This window comes from Balaenoptera acutorostrata, chromosome 3, assembly GCF_949987535.1.
Source record: "Balaenoptera acutorostrata chromosome 3, mBalAcu1.1, whole genome shotgun sequence".
Classification (NCBI taxonomy): Eukaryota; Metazoa; Chordata; class Mammalia; order Artiodactyla; family Balaenopteridae; genus Balaenoptera; species Balaenoptera acutorostrata.
In genome coordinates, this window is record NC_080066.1 from 72,836,602 (window position 1) to 72,854,935 (window position 18,334).

Sequence of the window (18,334 nt, forward strand, 5' to 3'; positions counted from 1 at the left end):
GGTTTGAGCCCTGGTCCAGGAGGATCCCACATGCCATGGGGCAACTAAGCCCATGTGCCACAACTACTGAGCCTGCGCTCTAGAGCCCGGGAGCCACAACTACTGAGCCCACATGCTGCAACTAACGAAGCCCGCGTGCCTAGAGCCCGTGCTCCGCAACAAGAGAAGCCACCGCAATGAGAAGCCCACACACGGCAACAAAGAGTAGCCCCTGCTCGCCGAAGCCTGTGCACAGCAACAAAGACCCAACTCAGCCAAAAATAAATACATTAATTAATTTTAATTAATTTTTTAAAAAAAAGAAGAAGAGAGGACTGAAGTTGAAGAGGGTGGAGATTTTGCTGGGAGCAAGTAATCCTGAAAATGGGATAAGAATAAAAATCCAAGGGAGCAAAGCTGGCCTGACACTAATGACCAGAGAGCATAATAAAAAGAAGGCAGTTTCAGAGCTTGCCTGGCATCAGACAGCTCTCACCTGCAAAAGAAAGAAGGAAAAAATTCTCACAGAGACAAGAAAAAGATCGCAGGTTTGCTCCTGAGTGATGGATTAGATATGACCTAATAGGTATTTGCCATCTCTTATTTCTGGGACTCTGATCCAAGAACAAACAGCAAGAGAACCATGAAAAATCAGCCCTGTTGGATCTGGAGTTCTGCCTTGACAAGATATAAAGCTCATTCATAGATCTGACTGTGCTCATGAGACTGCAGTTCAACTCCTGCTGCTAGAGCAAGGGGAGGGGGAAGGAAGATAGAAAGGGGTGAGTGGAAGGGAGGTGGAAGATCTGGGTTGTGACTATAATAGCTACAGTAATTAGAGTGTTTCCAGGCTGCTAGGGAAGTCTTCAGAGCAGAGAATGTGGATGGGAGATGGGGGAGGGAGAAAAACATGAGGAAGCAAACTACTGAGAATGCTAGGAAAATACATGGTGGTTTGTGAACAGTTTAAAACAAACAGCTGCGATGGCTTCATATGGGGAAATAAAGAAGTTTATATTTTTTCCCAGAAGTGAGTATTATACAAATGACTGCTAGGCTCCTACTTAAAGCTAGGTTGCAAACTAGGTTTAAACAGATTCTTGCAAATGTCCCTGTCTCTGTAGTGGTCCACTGGCCCTGGCCTCAGTCACACTGTTTGCCTCCCTTTTCCCTAAATCAATCAAAAAACTCTATCTATCTATCCAGCCAGCCAGCCAGCCATCTACCTAAATCTCTGTCTCAATCTCTCTGACAGATCAGAGCCTTCACTTCACTTGGAAAAGGGATTTCTGAACTCCAAAACAGTTAAAGTCACTTCTTTGCTGTCAATCAACTGTTAATTAATACCCTGTGAATTCAATTAGATTGTGTGTATGTGTGTGCCTGCATGTTTCAAGCACACAGCTTGTCAGCCCAATACAGAAAATCACTGGAGGACACTAAAGAAGTCACAAAATAAACACCAAGTTGCTTGTTTATAAATTTTAGGCTCTATGGCACTGCCTACTATAGTGGCATGAACATGTGAAAGAAAAATAAAATATTAACAGAAGATGATGATAACCTAGAAGGAAAATCTGGGAATTTGCAGAGACCCTCAAAATAGAAAGTCCTCCTCCAAGTTATAGGAAATGCTATACTTGTTTTTAAGATAAACATTTAGTTGAGATACTTCCTTAGCATGATTTGGCCCTCTGATGATGACTTGAGTCTAACAGTGATGTTAATCTCAAAGCCAGAAAAAAAGAGTTATAAAGGTGCTGGGAGAAACTAAAAATGGAATAAAACAAACAACAGAAGAGGTGCAAACTTCATGTGGAGAATTACATTCATAAAATAAAAACACGTGAAAGTCTTGAGTAAGATATGTCAGGTAGACTTAACACAAAAAGTCAATTACATCCTTTGCACCTGGGTATCCTCCCAGCAGCTAAATCCTTTTCACCACCCTAAAAGCAAAGAATTTTCTCCTTCCCTATCCCCCTAATAAACAAGTGCTAGAAACACTGAATTACCATTATTCCCTTCCCATTCATAGGGCATAAAGCCAGAACTCACAGAAATACAATAGGGCCGTCTAGGACCATGTCTAAGGCAAGCTACTCAGTAATCTAAAAGAAACACAGAGAGCAGGAAGAATCTCTTTTCTCTATTCCATTATCATCTCACTAACAAACCAGTATCAGGCATTAAGAAACGTGAAACAAAGAAGAATTTCACACATATGAACTGAACCTAAACCACGGAGGACCAAGTATTTTCTTGTTACTGTGGCATGTGATTCTTTAACCACCTGCTCAATAATCCCTCTGCAACTGCACAGCTGCTGCCAATTCCACATGCCCAGCTAGGCAGGTGCTTTGGTGAATTACCTGTTCCTTAGTGAAAACAGTCCTTCACTGACACTTAGTGGGCCCAGAACCTGCCAATCAGCATCGCCTCTCTTCATTTTGTCTGTCATAGCCAACTTTTATGAGATATCACAAAGGCATATTTAGTACACTACGTGATTTTGTATTTTGCAGGGTTTTTTTTTTTAAAGGAATCTGATTTTTAAAAATCAGTCAGAAGAGAGAATTCAGCTGCTTAAAAGAAAATTTGCCACACAACATAAGGCTGCCTCATCTCAGAGTGGCCCCATCTGTCTGGCAGTATTCCCATCCATGACCAGTTTCCACAAGGGAAATAACAATTGCTTAGTTACCTATGGAGCAGGAAAAAGTGGCACTAGAAGGTTCTGTAGTACCTGGCAGTGATGAGAGAGAAAACAGAGTGTGAACTTCTAGAGACCACACATCATTCCTGTACTTGTTAAGTCTCCACGGCTGAGCCCAGGCAGTAGTGTTCTGAGTCAAATAAGTAAGGAGTGGCACTTCCACTTGACAGAGCAATCAGTAAACCCCTCAACAAATTATCCTGTTCCAGTCATTTAGTTGCTATATGCTAATTGCAACATAATTACTACCAGGAGCCAAAATTATGCTTCCATATCCTCACACAAAATAAGCAATAATCTGTCCAGCTATCTAGACCTCTCACAAGGAAACATTTTCTAACAAGAGGCTGGGGGAAAAAAATCCAAAGTGCTCTCTGAAATATGGTCACAGTCAGAAGACTTATAAGACTCCTTGTGGCAAGGGCCCAATTCTGAAACCACTAAATCTAATCAGGGCAAATTTAATCTGAGGCTTCTGCCTTCACTGTCACCTGACAGGATTAAGAAATGAATGCCAACAGCCCAAGAGCAAAAAGCTTTGGACTCAGTTTAGCTGAGACTTCACTCAGAGACCTAGGACATACAATTGGAAACAGTCTAAAGACAGACAACACCTCTAGTAAGACCTTAAGACAGTTCTGTCATCAAGAAACATAAAGGTCAGAACAACCTATTCCCTCCTAACAAAGCCCAACATCTAAGTGGCAAGCCATCATTTTTAAGAAACTCATTGAAAGAGAAAAGGGAGGCAACGTGGTCAGACTTAGGGCCTCAGAAAGACCTTTACCACAACCAAAGGCTAAAGTTCCTCTTCAACAACACTCTATAGGAAATGGCTGGCTATTGTGTACAGTGTACATTGTGTACAACTGTCCTCCCACAATGAGCTTGATTTCTAATCTCTTTTTTAAAGAAAAGTTTTCTTTAATGTCCTAAAGGAAAACCTCATTTCTAGCCCCCAATAATTCTTTACCCAACTAATAGTACCTAAATACTATTTGGGCACTTCTATGAGGTAAATGCAAGGACAGGTTTCCTTCTAGCTTGTTCTCATCCTTCTCTCATTAGTAACTCCCAAGATCTCAAATGATTTTTTTTTTTTTATGTTCATCTCTCTGGCAAACTTCTCCCTAACACAGAAACACATATGGATTTTCTACACAATGAACAAGTCACCTCCTTTCATCAGAATGAAAATAAAGATAAAAAGGAAAGTTGTTTCGTTTCCCCAGCCCTTGCCCAGATAGGCAAATTCTGTGGCTTTTTTGTTGTGCAATTATTCTGACCAGGAAGTCACCATTAAAAAGGTACTTGGTCCTTGACTCCCTATCTTAACCCTGCACAGGTTTTTAGTGGTATTCCTAAACGAATAAACAAAAATCTTTGTGTGTGTCCCATCTCTATAAAAAGGATTAAATATGCTGGCTCAAACAAGAGTAAAACCCTCCCCTTGGAGTCTTCTTCCTTAAAAGTCTGACACAAACATCAGGGTTGAGTCTCCCAGCCACTCTTCCTCCTCAACTTAGTACAGACTAGCCAAAGAGGCAGGCACAACATGGCTGGCATTCCCTATTCTTCTGAAAAATGTGTGCCAATGAGCTCTGCATTGTTCCTCACTCAAAAAGAAGAGCCTTTCTGTCTGGCCTCCTCCAATGGCAAGCCCCAGTCTGGAAAAGGAAGAAAATGGCACTGAGGAGCCTGGGAGATGGAGCATATCCAAAGCTCTCAGACAAGACTTGAACCTATGACCTTCACTGTGTACACAATAGGCGGGTGAGAGGGACCGGTTTATCTCTGCAGCAGCAGTTCTCAGCCCTGGGGTAGCAGTCCCGATAAAATGACACGACTATTGTGTGTGGCAGCAGAACAGTCATCTCCTCACAACAGCCTGAACCAGCACTCCCTCCCCCAACACAAAGCAGCAGGGGTGAAATTAACTCAAGGCTGCAGAGCAAAGCCTCATACAGAAAAGAGAGGCCTGTAGGGGACTGGGGACTCTCCTCAACCCCTAGGGCTCTGGACACATGGCTGGAAACAGACAGGCTTTCTTCCCCATCTTTCCCACTCTCATTTAGGTTGGAAGCTGTTTCTTAGATAATTTAATCATCTGTGATTTGTTCAGAAATATTCCCCCTGAAGGGCTCTGATCTCTCCACCCTGTGTGAGCCTAATTCCTAGAACCTGAAATGACTGTTTGCTGCTGCCTGTTTCACAAACACACATTAATTGGTCAGATGTGTCTCCTCCTCCTCAACCCCAGAGGGAGGAAGGAGAATCTGAGCAAAGCACAGAGATGATCCAACCGTAATTACACATAAAGGGAAAAGAGGGCAGCATGGGTTTTCCAAACAGGACAGGGTCACAAACCCTCCCGGGGGTACTAGGATAGCCGTTAAGGCCAGGCCCAGGAATCCCTCCATCTTGAAGAAAAGGACAGGAGTAAATGTGACCTGAAGACTGGAAGGAGTACACACCCACAACCTACTTACTGCACACTCCCGGCCACCTTGCTCCCCCCTCCTGGGCTGCGCACACGTCCTGCTCCCAGACCCTCGCCCTGAACCCCCCTAACTCCCTGACTAGCTCCAGTCGCCCTGGGCCCCCTCAAGATACCCAGACTCGCCTTTGAAACTCTCTGGCCTGTCCCCACAACCTGGCCAGACCCGAATCCCCTCTCGGGCACCCCTACCCTCAGCCGGAACCGGCCCTGGCCGCGCTTTGAACTTCACCCCGAGCCCCTCGACGCCCCCTCCCCCACCCGCGCAACGACCCCCCCCAACCCGCGCCATACACACCTTCCCCTCGCTCCGCCCCGGCCCCGCAACCCCCACTTCCTCTGTCAGGCGCCGCTACCCCTGGCCCCCTCGGCGCCGCCGCCTCTTTCCTCCCCCAACCCCGGCTCCACACAAAGCTCCGGACTCACCGCGCGGCCGGTCCCGGGAGCCGCCACCTCCGCCCGCCCGGGCCCCGGGCCGTCGAGCCGCCGCTGCTACGGGGCCCAGGCCGCCATCCGTTCCCGTGGCCCCTCCCCCCCACCCCACCCCGCCTCGTCTCCGGCTCTCCGCCCCCTCCTCGCGCCGCTCCGCCCCGCCCGCCGGTGCCGCTGTGTCCGGGGCCGCGGGTCCCTCCGCCGCCGCCACCACCGCCGCCGCCGCCGCGATCCGGGACAACCAGGGCCGCCCGCAAGACCCGGACACTGGACTACCGGGCCCTCGGATCCGGATCCCGGGCTGGTGTGCAGTCTGGAGCGGTAGAGCGCAGGGGAAACCCGGAACCTGGATGGATGAACCAAATCCTGGGTCTCGGAACGCGCGGTCACACGGAGCCCGGATTAGAGACTCGGAGCCCGGATTAGAGACTCGGAGCTGTGGGAATGCTGGAAAACCCGGCGAGCCGGTTAAAACAGAGATAGACTCGAAGAAACCTGGATTGGAGAGCTCGAACCTAACGCTCTCTCCTCGTGGAAAGACCTCTCGCTGGACCAGACTTCCTCGCAGAGAGGTCTCTGGGGAAGTATCATACCTTAAATGCGGAAGACACCAATTCTATAGGTGTCCAACCGTGGGGAGAGGAAAGGGTCACAAGGGGTCTGAACGTGAACATCCACAAAGAACAGAAGAGCAAGCACGGCTCATCGTGTTTCACCCATTTTATCCCTTGGTTCAGCAAAGTATCAATCCCCTAATTTTTTATCCTTTGTTCTCCAATTTCTTTTGTAGGATTACCACTAGTTTTCCTCTTAAAAGTACCCATTTCTAATCCTTCTAATATCACTTTTCACCTCACCACCCCATATCACCAAATCTTGTTGCCTTTTATTATCTAAAAGTCCTACGGTTCTTCTCCAACCCACCATTCTAACTATTGTAACTTTTATCTTATCTGCCATTCATCTGATTGCCCAGCACACTATCTAGTAGGCATCCTGTCCTTGTTTAAGTGAACCCTCCCACTCACCTCTCACTCATGAAACTTATCATACTTTTCACCACCTCTTACCTAAAACGTCCACCCCCTTCCCTTGCGAAAAGAAATTTATCTTAATTCTCAAGTCTTAGTCTCAATTATGTCCTTGACCATCTTAGCTCTGCAGGGTTTTTTTTTGGCTGAGCAGCATGTGTGATCTTAGTTCCCTGACCAGGGATCAAACCTGTGCCCCCTGCAGTGGAAGTGCAGAGTCCTAACCACTGGACCGCCAGGGAATTCCCAGCTCTGCAGTTTTTATCTTTCCTTTCCCTTACCCTGAGGCATCCTTCAACAGTGCCACTCAAGAGAGTATGTGACTTGGGGATAGAGCCAGGTCATAAAATCCCTTTATATCTCCAAATACACATGCAAAAGGTGTGTGTGCGTGTGTGTGTGTGTGTGTGTGTGTGTGTGTGTCAGGGGATGATGGCTAAAGATGAACACTAAGCCTATCTGGCCTAGGAAAAATAATCTCCCCTTGATCCACCCATATTCAGCTTGTTCTAGGACCGTACAAGAACAAAACTGACCCCAGGTGACAGAAAACCTCTAATCTGTACTGGACGATGTTACAAGTGAGGATTCAGCTACTTGCAGGTAGACAAAGAGAAGGGTTTAGAGACTTAGGTATGAATTAAAGGTTAACACTTGAGTAGTCATCTCCTACTGAAGAGCATGACTCTACCACTGAAAAAGACTGGACTGCAAAAATGGGGAACAAAGCAAACATTCCTACAGTGAACTCCTATTTTTAGACAGAAATGTTTCAAGCCTAGAAGAACCATTAAAAATTTTCAAGCAATTGATGTCCTATACAGTAAAAGAATCTTAAGTTTTGACTTCTTATTCCTCTCAACCAGGGTTTGGCAAAATATGGCCCACAGGTCAAATCAGGTGCAGTGCCTGTTTTGGTATGTCCCATGAACTAAGAATAAGAATGGCTTTTACATTTTCGGATGGCTGAAAAATAATCAAAAGAAGACTATTTTGTGATGTGAAAATTATATTAATATATTAATTCAAATTTCAGTGTCCATAAAAAAAGTTTTACTGGCTCATAGCCGTGCTCATTCACCTACGTATTATCTATGGATTCATTTCACTTGCACTGCAACAGCAGAGTTAAATAGTTGTAACAGGGACCATATGGTCTGGAAAGCCTAAAATAGTTGCTGTCTGGCCCTTTACAGAAAAAGTGTGCTGACCCCTGCTCTGAACAAGCACTGTCTGATAGAACTTTTTGCAATGATGGAAATATTCTATACTTGAGCTGTCCAATTCAGAAGTCACTAGTTACATGTAGTTATGTGAACACCTGAAATATGGTACTGTGACTGAAGAACTGAATCTTAATTTCACTTAATTTAAATAATCACATGTGGCTAGTGGCTACTATATTAGACAGCACAGCTCTAGACGCTCCTCAAATCTTATGTATTTACATTTTTTGCCCCTTGTCCCAACATCTCACTCCCTTCCTGTGACACATCTACACATTCTCAGTTGCCCTCTCTGCCCCACCTTATCTACCTGACTCCAAGTCAGGGTACAATATTTACTAGGTTTTCTTTCTAGACTCTTCATTGTCACAACAGAAATCTGATCAGTCTACCAGGTTTCACCGCATGAATTAATCCACATTATGTGCACACACATAAATGGACACACATTTACACAAGTTTCTTTGTGTCAGAGGATGGCACTGTGGCTATGTTCTTTCTTCTCTGCATGAGAGAATTAGAAAGCCCTCCACATGCTAGATTCCTTGATGCTGCTGGAGCCTGTGATATGGATCACCTCCCTCCAAACACATTCACAGAAGCTGAGAACAGCAGATGTGCACTTGCTACTTGAATCTCAAGGAAAAAAAAATTCTTCATCACAGGACTTTCTTTCCTGCCCTCCGAGGACTAATAAACTGAAGTTAGCTGATTTCTCTAGTTTAATAGATGCTTGCTTTTTTACTGGCCTTGTCTAACTGGGCAAGAGAACAACCCCAATACTGTCTCTATCTTGGCTAGGAGCTCTAGCAAAAGCATTAAAAACAAAAAAACAAAAAAACAAAAAAACTTACCAAACAAAATGAAATCCACATAAATGGACTTCAGTAGAGACAGTAGTTAAAATGAAAAGAGATTAGGGTTATAACTCATAAAAAGCCATAACTTTGTAATTATTTGTAAAAGCAATCTTTATAGTCAATTTTTTATACCTACTCCCTAGGAAAAAACGGGTTTCTGTAAACTGCCAGCTTAAAAAGAAAAAAAGGGACACCTAGTTTTCTTTCTCCAGATTAGCTGTAGCAAGCAAACACCCCCCCCCCCACCCCTACTCCATTCCAAACATCTGCAAGGCCAAAGCCTCCTAAAAATCCTGGCAGAGAAAGACTCCAGTTTTATATATATCCTACTTTGAGCTTATATAATTGAGACTGTGTCTTGCCTAGAAAAACAAAAACGCTGAATCCTTTAGCTACTATACAAATTGAGAGCCAATGAACCCAACCATCCAAAAGAGGGTACAGATATTTAGGCTGTAGAAGTAAACCAGCTCAGAAATGTGGACCTTCCCTCAGGCCAAGCTGTCCCAGAGTTACGGGGTCAGTGCAAAGTGCTGTAAAGTACTGAAAGGCTACTCCTGGGCAAGTCTGTACTCAGGCTGCTAAGATTTTCCACTAGGCTTTAAATTATGCTATTCATCACTGAGCAACTGACGGCCATCTACCCCCAAGTCTCTCCCACACTTCCTCCCGGGTGTCTCCACAGATAAAAGAGAGACCTTATACCACCACCACGTGAACTGAAGAGAGTCTTTCACAGTCTAACCATGAAAAGGAGAAGGTTCCAAGTTACTCTGCCATTTACTCATGTGGCTCCAGCTGCATATTTTGGACGCTGAGGTGGGTTCCTCATAAACTTGTAAAGTTCTTGTAAACTTGATCACAGCACACAAAATGGTTGCATAACCTGAACTCTTGCGTCTCCTGATGTTTTTCTTTAGGCATGCACACACAATCTATCCAGGTGGAAAAATCAATCTATGCTCCTCTGTGTTCAGGCTGTCATTCAAATAAAAAGGCAGAAAGATAAACATTTTCTTTTTTTTTTTTCTCCTTTGGCTCTTCACCTCCTTCCTACCTTTCAATTTTATTTTGGTATTAAGAAAACCAGACAATTCCAGCACAGAATTCAAGTTGCTACTGCTTGGTAAACTATTAACTGCATAGTAAACCCAGTGTGGCTTCATTAATAGTACTAGGGTCTGCAGAAGGCCAGAGAGAGACTTTTTTCCCCCTAAAGAACAGCCATTGGCGTCCTTTCCAACTTTCTCTACAGAAGTTGAACAGGAAAAAAAAAAAAAAAAAAGAATACAACATGCCTTCATCACTAGAACAAGAACTGGGTGGGTTTCGCCTGGGAATCCAGAGTGATCAGGCCCCTACAAAACCAATGCCCAGAGCTCTGCAACAAGCAGGGTTCACAGTTGAGTGAGCATCAATGCATAATGAGTGGAGGCATTTCAATGCAAATAAACGCTGAATATGAAGGATTAAAGAAAGGGGAAATTAATCTTTTTCATAACACAGGGCACTTTTTTCTCTCCCTTGCGCTCTCTTTTTTAAGTCATGCACACAACTGCTGGAGGGAATCCAACTTCCCCAGTGTGGTAGTGCTGCTTTATAAAAAGCAGAACATACACATTTAAGACCGTGAATTTCCTGAGGACGCCAGCAACTGAGATTCTGACAGCTCTTCTGAACAGCCTCAGAAAAAAAGTGCTTCACTAAGTGGGACCAGAATGACTAGTAAAAATCTCATTTCAAACCAACCTCCTATTTTTCCAAAGCTCATAGCTTCTTGGGGTATGGATGGCTTAAAGGGTTTGGTTTAAGCATTTTGGGATATTTGGATGCATTTACTGAAGGGATTTTATTTTTGTTTGTTTCTAATTGCTCCATCCAAGTGATACTTTTGCAATACCAACAAAATAAACAGGGCAGTTTCATGCTGCTTTAGCAGGTGGCTCTATCTCATCCCAGTCTGATCCTCTTATGTCCTAATGTCTCAAACCAAAGAACAAAGTGGCAGCACCTCTTCAGGTTATCCCCCCACCCCACCCCCCACCAAAATCTGCCAGGGAAGGTTACTCAGCTGAATACTATTTGCTTGAAGAGACGTTGGACTAGAGAAGCAAAGTTGTTTAAAAACCTCTCTGTCCCATCACACGTTTCTATTAAACACAATTCCAAAAACATCCTAATACTCTACCAGGTTGTCACTTTGAAAAAAAAAAAAAAAACTTTAAAATTCAAGTGGTGCCTTAAAATACTGTTAACCTAGGTTAAGAATTTTCCTAACTAAAACAAATCCAAGCCTCAGAGAGGAAAATAATTTCCAACTTGTTCCTTTTTCTTCTGTATCATTCTGAGAAAAATGTCAAAGATCTAGAATTTTTAAAATAAGTCTTTATAAATAATGTATCCAAAGATTTTTGACCCACTACATAAAGTAAGAATCCCACTCTTTAAGAAAAATATACAGATTTTGATGAGTTTAAATTCCGAGAGGTTCAAGCCTGATGCCAAGCCTTTAGATATCTACTGCTTCAATTCCAAAGGACCAGTGGATAGCAATTTTAGTACACAAAACTCCACTATGCTGTATAGTTCCTTTTTTCCTGGGTCAGACAGCTTTATTCTGCTTCATTAACCCCTTCTTTGCTCCTTGATGGATCTTGGAATCCAGTTTCCCTGTAAGGGAGAAAAAGAAGCCTCATTATTTATTTTTTATATTTGCAATGCAAATCTTTCATGGCCTCCCAGGTCTTCTGGTTACTGTGTTTCTGTCACATTCAATTATCTTGCTTCAGGACTCAGACACTTTCAAACTTCAGAGTTTCATTCTATAAGAATGAGGAAGCAATGGGAACACTGTATAGGGACACACAAATGTACGTACGTACACAAACACAATGAGTATTCAACTAAAAATCTAAGAAGTTAATACTTCTAATTTTGTAGTTACTAGAAAAGAAACATTGCGTTTTCCAGAGTGCCTGATGCTATGGCAAGTTTTTAAAGAATACACACATAATGATAAAGGAAGACATTTCACACAGTGGGAAACCCATTCCCCTGACCTGTTAACTGGCTGAGCATAATGCATGTACCTCCCTCACAGCGAGAAAAGCAGTTCAACTCACTCCTTTGCTGCCTCAGACTTAATAGGGGGAGTGACCTGAAACAGTGGAGTAGAATCCACATGAATGCTTTACTGACAAAGGGCCCCTATCACCAGTTAAGAAGGGCAAAGGTCATAGGCTGTATGACTCTCCTAAGTGTTAAAAGTTAGAAAACAAGCAACCTTCCTGTCCCAGGTGACCCTAATGAGAGGTACTTCACGGATGTGGTCTCCGACCTCTGACTCCTCAGATCTACCAGGATAAAGTTGGGTTCAGTGGTAGCTGCCTTAGGAAATATCCATCTCATGAAGAAAAATTTAACAGAGTTCCTGTCTGCCTGGCCTGAGAACAGAGCTTGCAGGTTGCTTTCTCCCACAAAAAGTCTTATTTAAGTCAGTAGAGATGCTGATGCTGGAAACAGAAATAGTTCAGTTCAGCCTTGGCACTAAATAAACAAACAAACAAAAACAAAAACAAAAGCAGCTGGGTGTACTACAGGCCTATATGCACAACCACGGCCCCTTGTATGTTGTCATTTTCATTTGTTGCAGTAATCAGGTATAAGAGAGAAAGCACTGGACGAGAAGCCAGGAAACCCAGGTACCAGTCCTCCTTTGTCTGATACCAACTAGATGAGTGACTTGGGGCAAGTCATTAAATCTCTCTGGACTTCAATATCCTCATTTGTCCAACAAAGGTAAGAATACATGTCTGGACTACTGCACAAGGAAAGTGTGAAAAAAAATTACTTCAATCTAACAAGTTTCCCTGTTTTCTTAATTTTTTTCTTCTTCCTCATCTTTCCAGGGCTACATCTGCCTCTGGAATAACATTACTTCCTTCTCTGGGCTTCCTTAGAAACCATCACTAAGTGATACCCTAAATGATGTCCACAACAGTCACAATGATGTTGACTTTAATTTGGGCTTTAGAGCACAGAGTTTTCCCAGGGATTTAGGAGTTCTTTCATCCCCCAGGCTGTCTTGCTGGAAATCCAAACATGTGCCAGCAATCTGGCAAAGGGCCCTGTTACGAGGCAAGTTTGCCGTTGTATCCCTAAGACTACCAAATGGTAGGTGCTCAATAAATGAATTAAACAAAGAAAAGCAGACACCACAAATTTCAAAACCTTTACTTTATAGGGACTACGTAGTGACCAAAAATAGCAGATATCAGATAAACATAAAAGAGTACTCATTGTAAAGGTGGTGGTACCCAGAGGTACAAAGAAGTATTGCGTCTCATTAAGCTTTTTAGGACAAGCTAGGACAGAATTTAGAATTCCATCTAGGACTACAGGCTTCTAGTTCTCTGTACTGAATAAGTTAGAAGACCCAGGTCCCAGTTTTAGTCCTAAGACTACCTATCTGTATAACCCTGAGGAAGTCACCTAGTCACTCTTGTCCTCAACTTTTTCAATGCTATGAGGAAACTGGACTACACAGTACTGAAGGCCCTTTGCAGCTCTGTGATACTGTGCCCTAAAAATGAAATGTAAATTGGAATACTTTGTTTCTGAGGCAATGCGATAAAGTGAGAAGAGCAGGAAACCTAGAGGTAGAAAGACCTGAGCAAAATATAATTTCTGTAAACCTGTTCACTCAGCTATAAAATGAAAGGAAGAAAAAATTTCTACTAACATACAAAGTTGTTGAGAGGATTATAGCTAATGCTAAGTGTTTTTCTATATACTAAGCACCGTACCAAGTATTTTACATACACTGAATCATTTAATCAAATAATTAATTGAAATAATATACATTAAAGGGACTTCTCTGGTGGCACAGTGGTTAAGAATCCACCTGCCAATGCAGGGGACATGGGTTCGAGCCCTGGTCCAGCAAGATCCCACATGCCGCGGAGCAACTAAGCCCGTGCGCCACAACTACTAAGCCCACATGCCACAACTACTGAGCCCGCGCACCTAGAGCCCGTGCTCCGCAACAAGAGAAGCCACCCCAATGAGAAGCCTGCACACCGCAACAAAGAGTAGCCCCCGCTCGCCACAACTAGAGAAAGCCTGTGCGTAGCAACGAAGACCCAACGCAGCCAAAAATAAATAAATAAATAAATAAATTTATTTAAAAATATATACATTAAAATGCTTCATGAGTTCAAAGTTCTCTGAAAAATTAATGGTAGTCATGTTATTTATGCTAAGGCTTGGGAGTTGTGTTTCTTAGTTATGGTCTCAGTTTTACTTTTAATTTACCATATTTACCAGATAACTCTAGGCAAGACTTTTAACTATATTTATTTCAGGCTCCCCAAAGCTTTACTGTATAAGAATATTCCAAATATAATTTTCATAAAACTCCAGTCTGACTGTGAAAGCCCTCACATGAGACCAGCTCAGGTAAGATCAACCCATTGGAGCAGAGCACTCAATAGTAGGCAAACTAATCTCTGGCTTCAATGATGATGTCATAAAATGGAAAACTGATGCGAGGAAGGAGATACAGAGGACGAAGGATTTCCAGGGCACTCCCAGGGATTCAGAAAGTCTTTCATCCCCTAGACTAACCTAAGAAAACCATACATGTGCCAGCAATCTGTGAGCTCCTTACAACTAAAAATTTCTTTGCATCCCTAATATCTACCATAGTAACTGCCAATAGTAGCAATTGGGTTAGCTGGGCAATGAAGGCCAGGGACTGGGGCTCCTTGCATGAAGAAGCAGTTATCGTGGATGCCCTCTGAACTCTGAGTTCTAGTTTAGCCTGGTTTTTTAAGACTTGGGATCTGGACAGTTAACTACAGTAATATACAGTACACTCTCTTAAAAGCAGAGTGATAATGCTTAGTTTCTGTATTTCCCCAATATTTTTATATTTAGTACATACAGCATTTCAGTGTTAAACCACATCCTCAATCATGGTGCCTAAAAGAAAATCAAATGCATGTGCAGCAGATGGAGAAGAAGTTAAAAGGGAAAAAACTATTTGCCATCAATCGATATAACTCTCATAGGGATTTTCACATGTTTTGCATAAGATATAAGGCAGAATTTGCATGAGTTTATAAAGCATGTAGTTCATTTAAAGTAAAAAAATTACCTTCATCTCTTTGAGCATTCAACTTACATATTCTACTATACTTAACTTTTTTGCATTTCTTAATTTGAGCAGACACACAGCCAAGTGATTTCATATTGCACATTGTTTTCTGAATTATTTCAACTTCAAGAAGCGCAATTATCCTCAGGTCAAGCAAGCTCAAGTTTTACATGTCCAAAAACATAAATAAAAATATATGCCTTTAATTTAAAGCAAATATATACACGTGATACAACACGTAAATGAGTTATATTATAGACATTTATTTGCAAGTCAGAAGTTTGGAACTTAGAATAAATTTCTCATAGAACTAATCTATGAAAAGTGGCTATGGGCTTCCCTGGTGGTGCAGTGGTTAAGAATCCGCCTGCCAATGCAGGGGACGTGGGTTCAGGCCCTGGTCTGGGAAAATTCCACATGCCAAGGAGCAACTAAGCCCGTGCGCCACAACTACTGAGCCTGCACTCTAGAGCCTGCGAGCCACAACTACTGAGCCTGCGAGCCACAACTACTGGAGCTCGTGCTCTGCAACAAGAGAAGCCACCGCAATGAGAAGCCCACGCACCGCAACAGAGTAGCCCCCGCTCACTGCAACTAGAGAAAGCCCGCACACAACAACAAAGACCCAATGCAGCCAAAAATAAATAAATTAAATAAATTAATTTTAAAAAAAACTTTAAAAAAAACAAAAGGAAAGTGGTTAGGTTCCTAAGACATCCCACAAGAAACAAATATTTAAGGCACAGAGCTGTAACTGAAGTAGAGTATTAATATTATTAATACCATGGAACTTAACCACTTCATGTAACAATATTCTAGAAGAAAAGGTGAAGCATTCCAAATTAAGAGCCAAGTATAGGAATTCCCTTGTGGCGCAGTGGTTAAGAATCGCCTGCCAATGCAGGGGACACGGGTGTGATCCCTGGTCCGGGAAGATCCCACATGTCGCAGAGCAACTGAGCCCGTGCACCACAACTACTGAGCCTGCGCTCTAGAGCCCACGAGCCACAACTACTGAGCCCACGTGCTGCAACTACTGAAGCCCGTGCGCCTAGAGCCTGTGCTCCGCAACAAGAGAAGCCACCGTAATGAGAAGCCTGCGCGCAGCAATGAAGACCCAACACAGCCCTAAATAAATAAATAAATAAATAAATAAATAAATTTATATATATATATATATATATATATAAAAAGAGGCAAGTATGTATTTTCCCCTATGGCAGTGAGATTAAAGACTTTTCCAGCTGTAAACTACTGGAGGTGGTCCCTATGGCTTAAGGGAAGGAAGTTCTGGCAGCGGGTAAGGTTTTTAAAGACAGGATGAATGAAGGACAAAGGAATGAAGAGTTACAGGGAACAGAAACTTCACACCAGACTAAATCCTCAGGTAGGCTGGCTCCCTCTCAAGAGAAGTTTTTTTCTGAGACACAGGGATTGGTCAACCTATTCTTTCTCCACCCCTCCTAACCCCCAACTTTACCTATTGTTTCTGACCCATGTTTCACCTTGTCTGGTCTACCATGGAAGAAGGTGCAGTCTCACAATTTCTCTCCAGCCCTGCTGTCCCTAAAACAAGCACACAGCCCATTTTGGCTTTTTAAAGCTTCTAACCAACAGAAGGAACGGGGAAAAGCTTTCTCTTAAGACCATCACCCACCCCGCCCCCTATTAAACCTTGTGGAGAAAAATGAAGGTCGTATGTGTGCTGAAGGTGGGTCTCTGGGAAGAGAAAGTACTGAAGTAAAACGTTTCAGAGAAATATATAAACTCTGTTTACACAAAACGTTTTCTCACAGGAGTTTAAGCAGCAGATGAAAACCAAGATAGAAAGGAAGCTACGAAAAGGTAACTGGGACTAAAGATCAAGTAGCAGTGGGTCTGGGAGAGAAGACTGACCACGTTTTCCTCCTACCACCAGTGTTGCCATCAGTGCCTACAGTAAGGTAAGAATGGAGTAGAGTAGGAAGGGGTAAAATTTCTCAACCTAAAAAGGAGAGAAAAAGGGAGATTTAAATCCTAAATAGTGAAGAAGAAGGAAAAAGAATTTCCAGGGCCACTTGGCTAACAGGTGGGGTAAAGTACGAAGTAAATAATTTGTGTAAGTCAAGGGCAATTTATGTTCAGATTTTCTGACTTGCAGGAATCTCAGAAATACATTTCACAAATCATGAGGGTTGCCTGAATTTTGCAGTGAATATACATGAATCTAAATTCATACTCCAAGCATTTCATTTTGTGATCAAAAGCAGTATTATCCATAGTGCAGTCAGCTAACCAACAGCATTAGTATCACTTGGGAGAAGGGCGCAGGAATCTGTGTTTTAACAGCTCTCTAGGTGATTTTTATTTACATTACAGTCTGAGAAGTACTTCTTTACAGAACAGATTTATAAAATAGTTGGTCCACGACGAACAAGGTGACATAGTCTTGTGCACAGCCGACAACAATGCATGCCCCAGAAGCATCCAGTTCACACAATGGGAAAGTAATGTCAGAGTCATGAAACAGTAACTGACATGAGCAAATGGGAGAGATGCTGATGTTGTTTTTTTTTTTAACATCTTTACTGGAGTATAATTGCTTTACAATGGTGTGTTAATTTCTGCTTTATAACAAGGTGAATCAGTTATACATATGCATATGTCCCCATATCTCTTCCCTCTTGCATCATCCTCCCTATCCCACCCCTCTAGGTGGTCACAAAGCACCGAGCTGATCTCCCCATATGATGCAGCTGCTTCCCACTAGCTATCTATTTTACATTTGGTAGTGTATATATGTCCATGCCACTCTCTCACTTTGTCCCAGCTTACCGTTCCCCCTCCCTGTATCCTCAAGTCCATTTTCTAGTAGGTCTGTGTCTTTATTCCTGTCTTGCCCCTAGGTTCTTGATGACCATTTTTTTTTTTTTAGATTCCATATATATGTGTTAGCATATGGTATTTGTTTTTCTCTTTCTGACTTACTTCACTCTGTATGACAGACTCTAGGTCCATCCACCTCACTACAAATAACTCAATTTCGTTTTTTATGGCTGAGTAATATTCCATTGTATATATGTGCCACATCTTCTTTATCAATTCATCTGTTGATGGACACTTAGGTTGCTTCTATGTCCTGGCTATTGTAAATAGAGCTGCAATGAACATTTTGGTACATGACTCTTTCTGAATCATGGTTTTCTCAGGGTATATGCCCAGTAGTGGGATTGCTGGGTTGTATGGTAGTTCTATTTTTAGTTTTTTAAGGAACCTCCATACTGTTCTCCATAATGGCTGTATCAATGTACATTCCCACCAACAGTACAAGAGGGTTCCCTTTTCTCCACACCCTCTCCAGCATTTATTGTTTGTAGATTTTTTGATGATGGCCATTCCGACTGGTATGAGATGATATCTCATTGTAGTTTTGATTTGCATTTCTCTAATGATTAAT

The 18,334-nt window shown here is 42.6% G+C and overlaps 2 protein-coding genes across 7 annotated transcripts in view; both read right to left on the reverse strand.

Annotated features, from left to right (window-relative positions):
• ZNF609 (zinc finger protein 609) overlaps positions 1 to 10,747 on the reverse strand; it is a 232,199-nt gene extending 221,452 nt beyond the window's left edge. For 2 of the 6 annotated variants that reach the window (XM_057542961.1, XM_057542960.1), the window contains exon 1: positions 5,619 to 5,830. The gene's annotated coding sequence lies outside the window, so the exon portion shown is untranslated. Of the gene's footprint in view, positions 1 to 5,618; positions 5,831 to 9,486 lie in introns of those variants that run through there. The other 4 variants (XM_057542957.1, XM_057542956.1, XM_057542958.1 and 1 more) reach the window with 3 other exon arrangements.
• Positions 10,748 to 11,106: 359 nt separating this feature from the next.
• The window catches only part of TRIP4 (thyroid hormone receptor interactor 4), a 68,833-nt gene continuing 61,605 nt past the window's right edge, over positions 11,107 to 18,334 (reverse strand). The window contains exon 13 of the mRNA XM_057543710.1: positions 11,107 to 11,411. Within this exon, the coding sequence (XP_057399693.1) occupies positions 11,344 to 11,411 (68 nt within the window). The 3' untranslated portion in view covers positions 11,107 to 11,343. The remainder of the gene's footprint in view (positions 11,412 to 18,334) is intronic.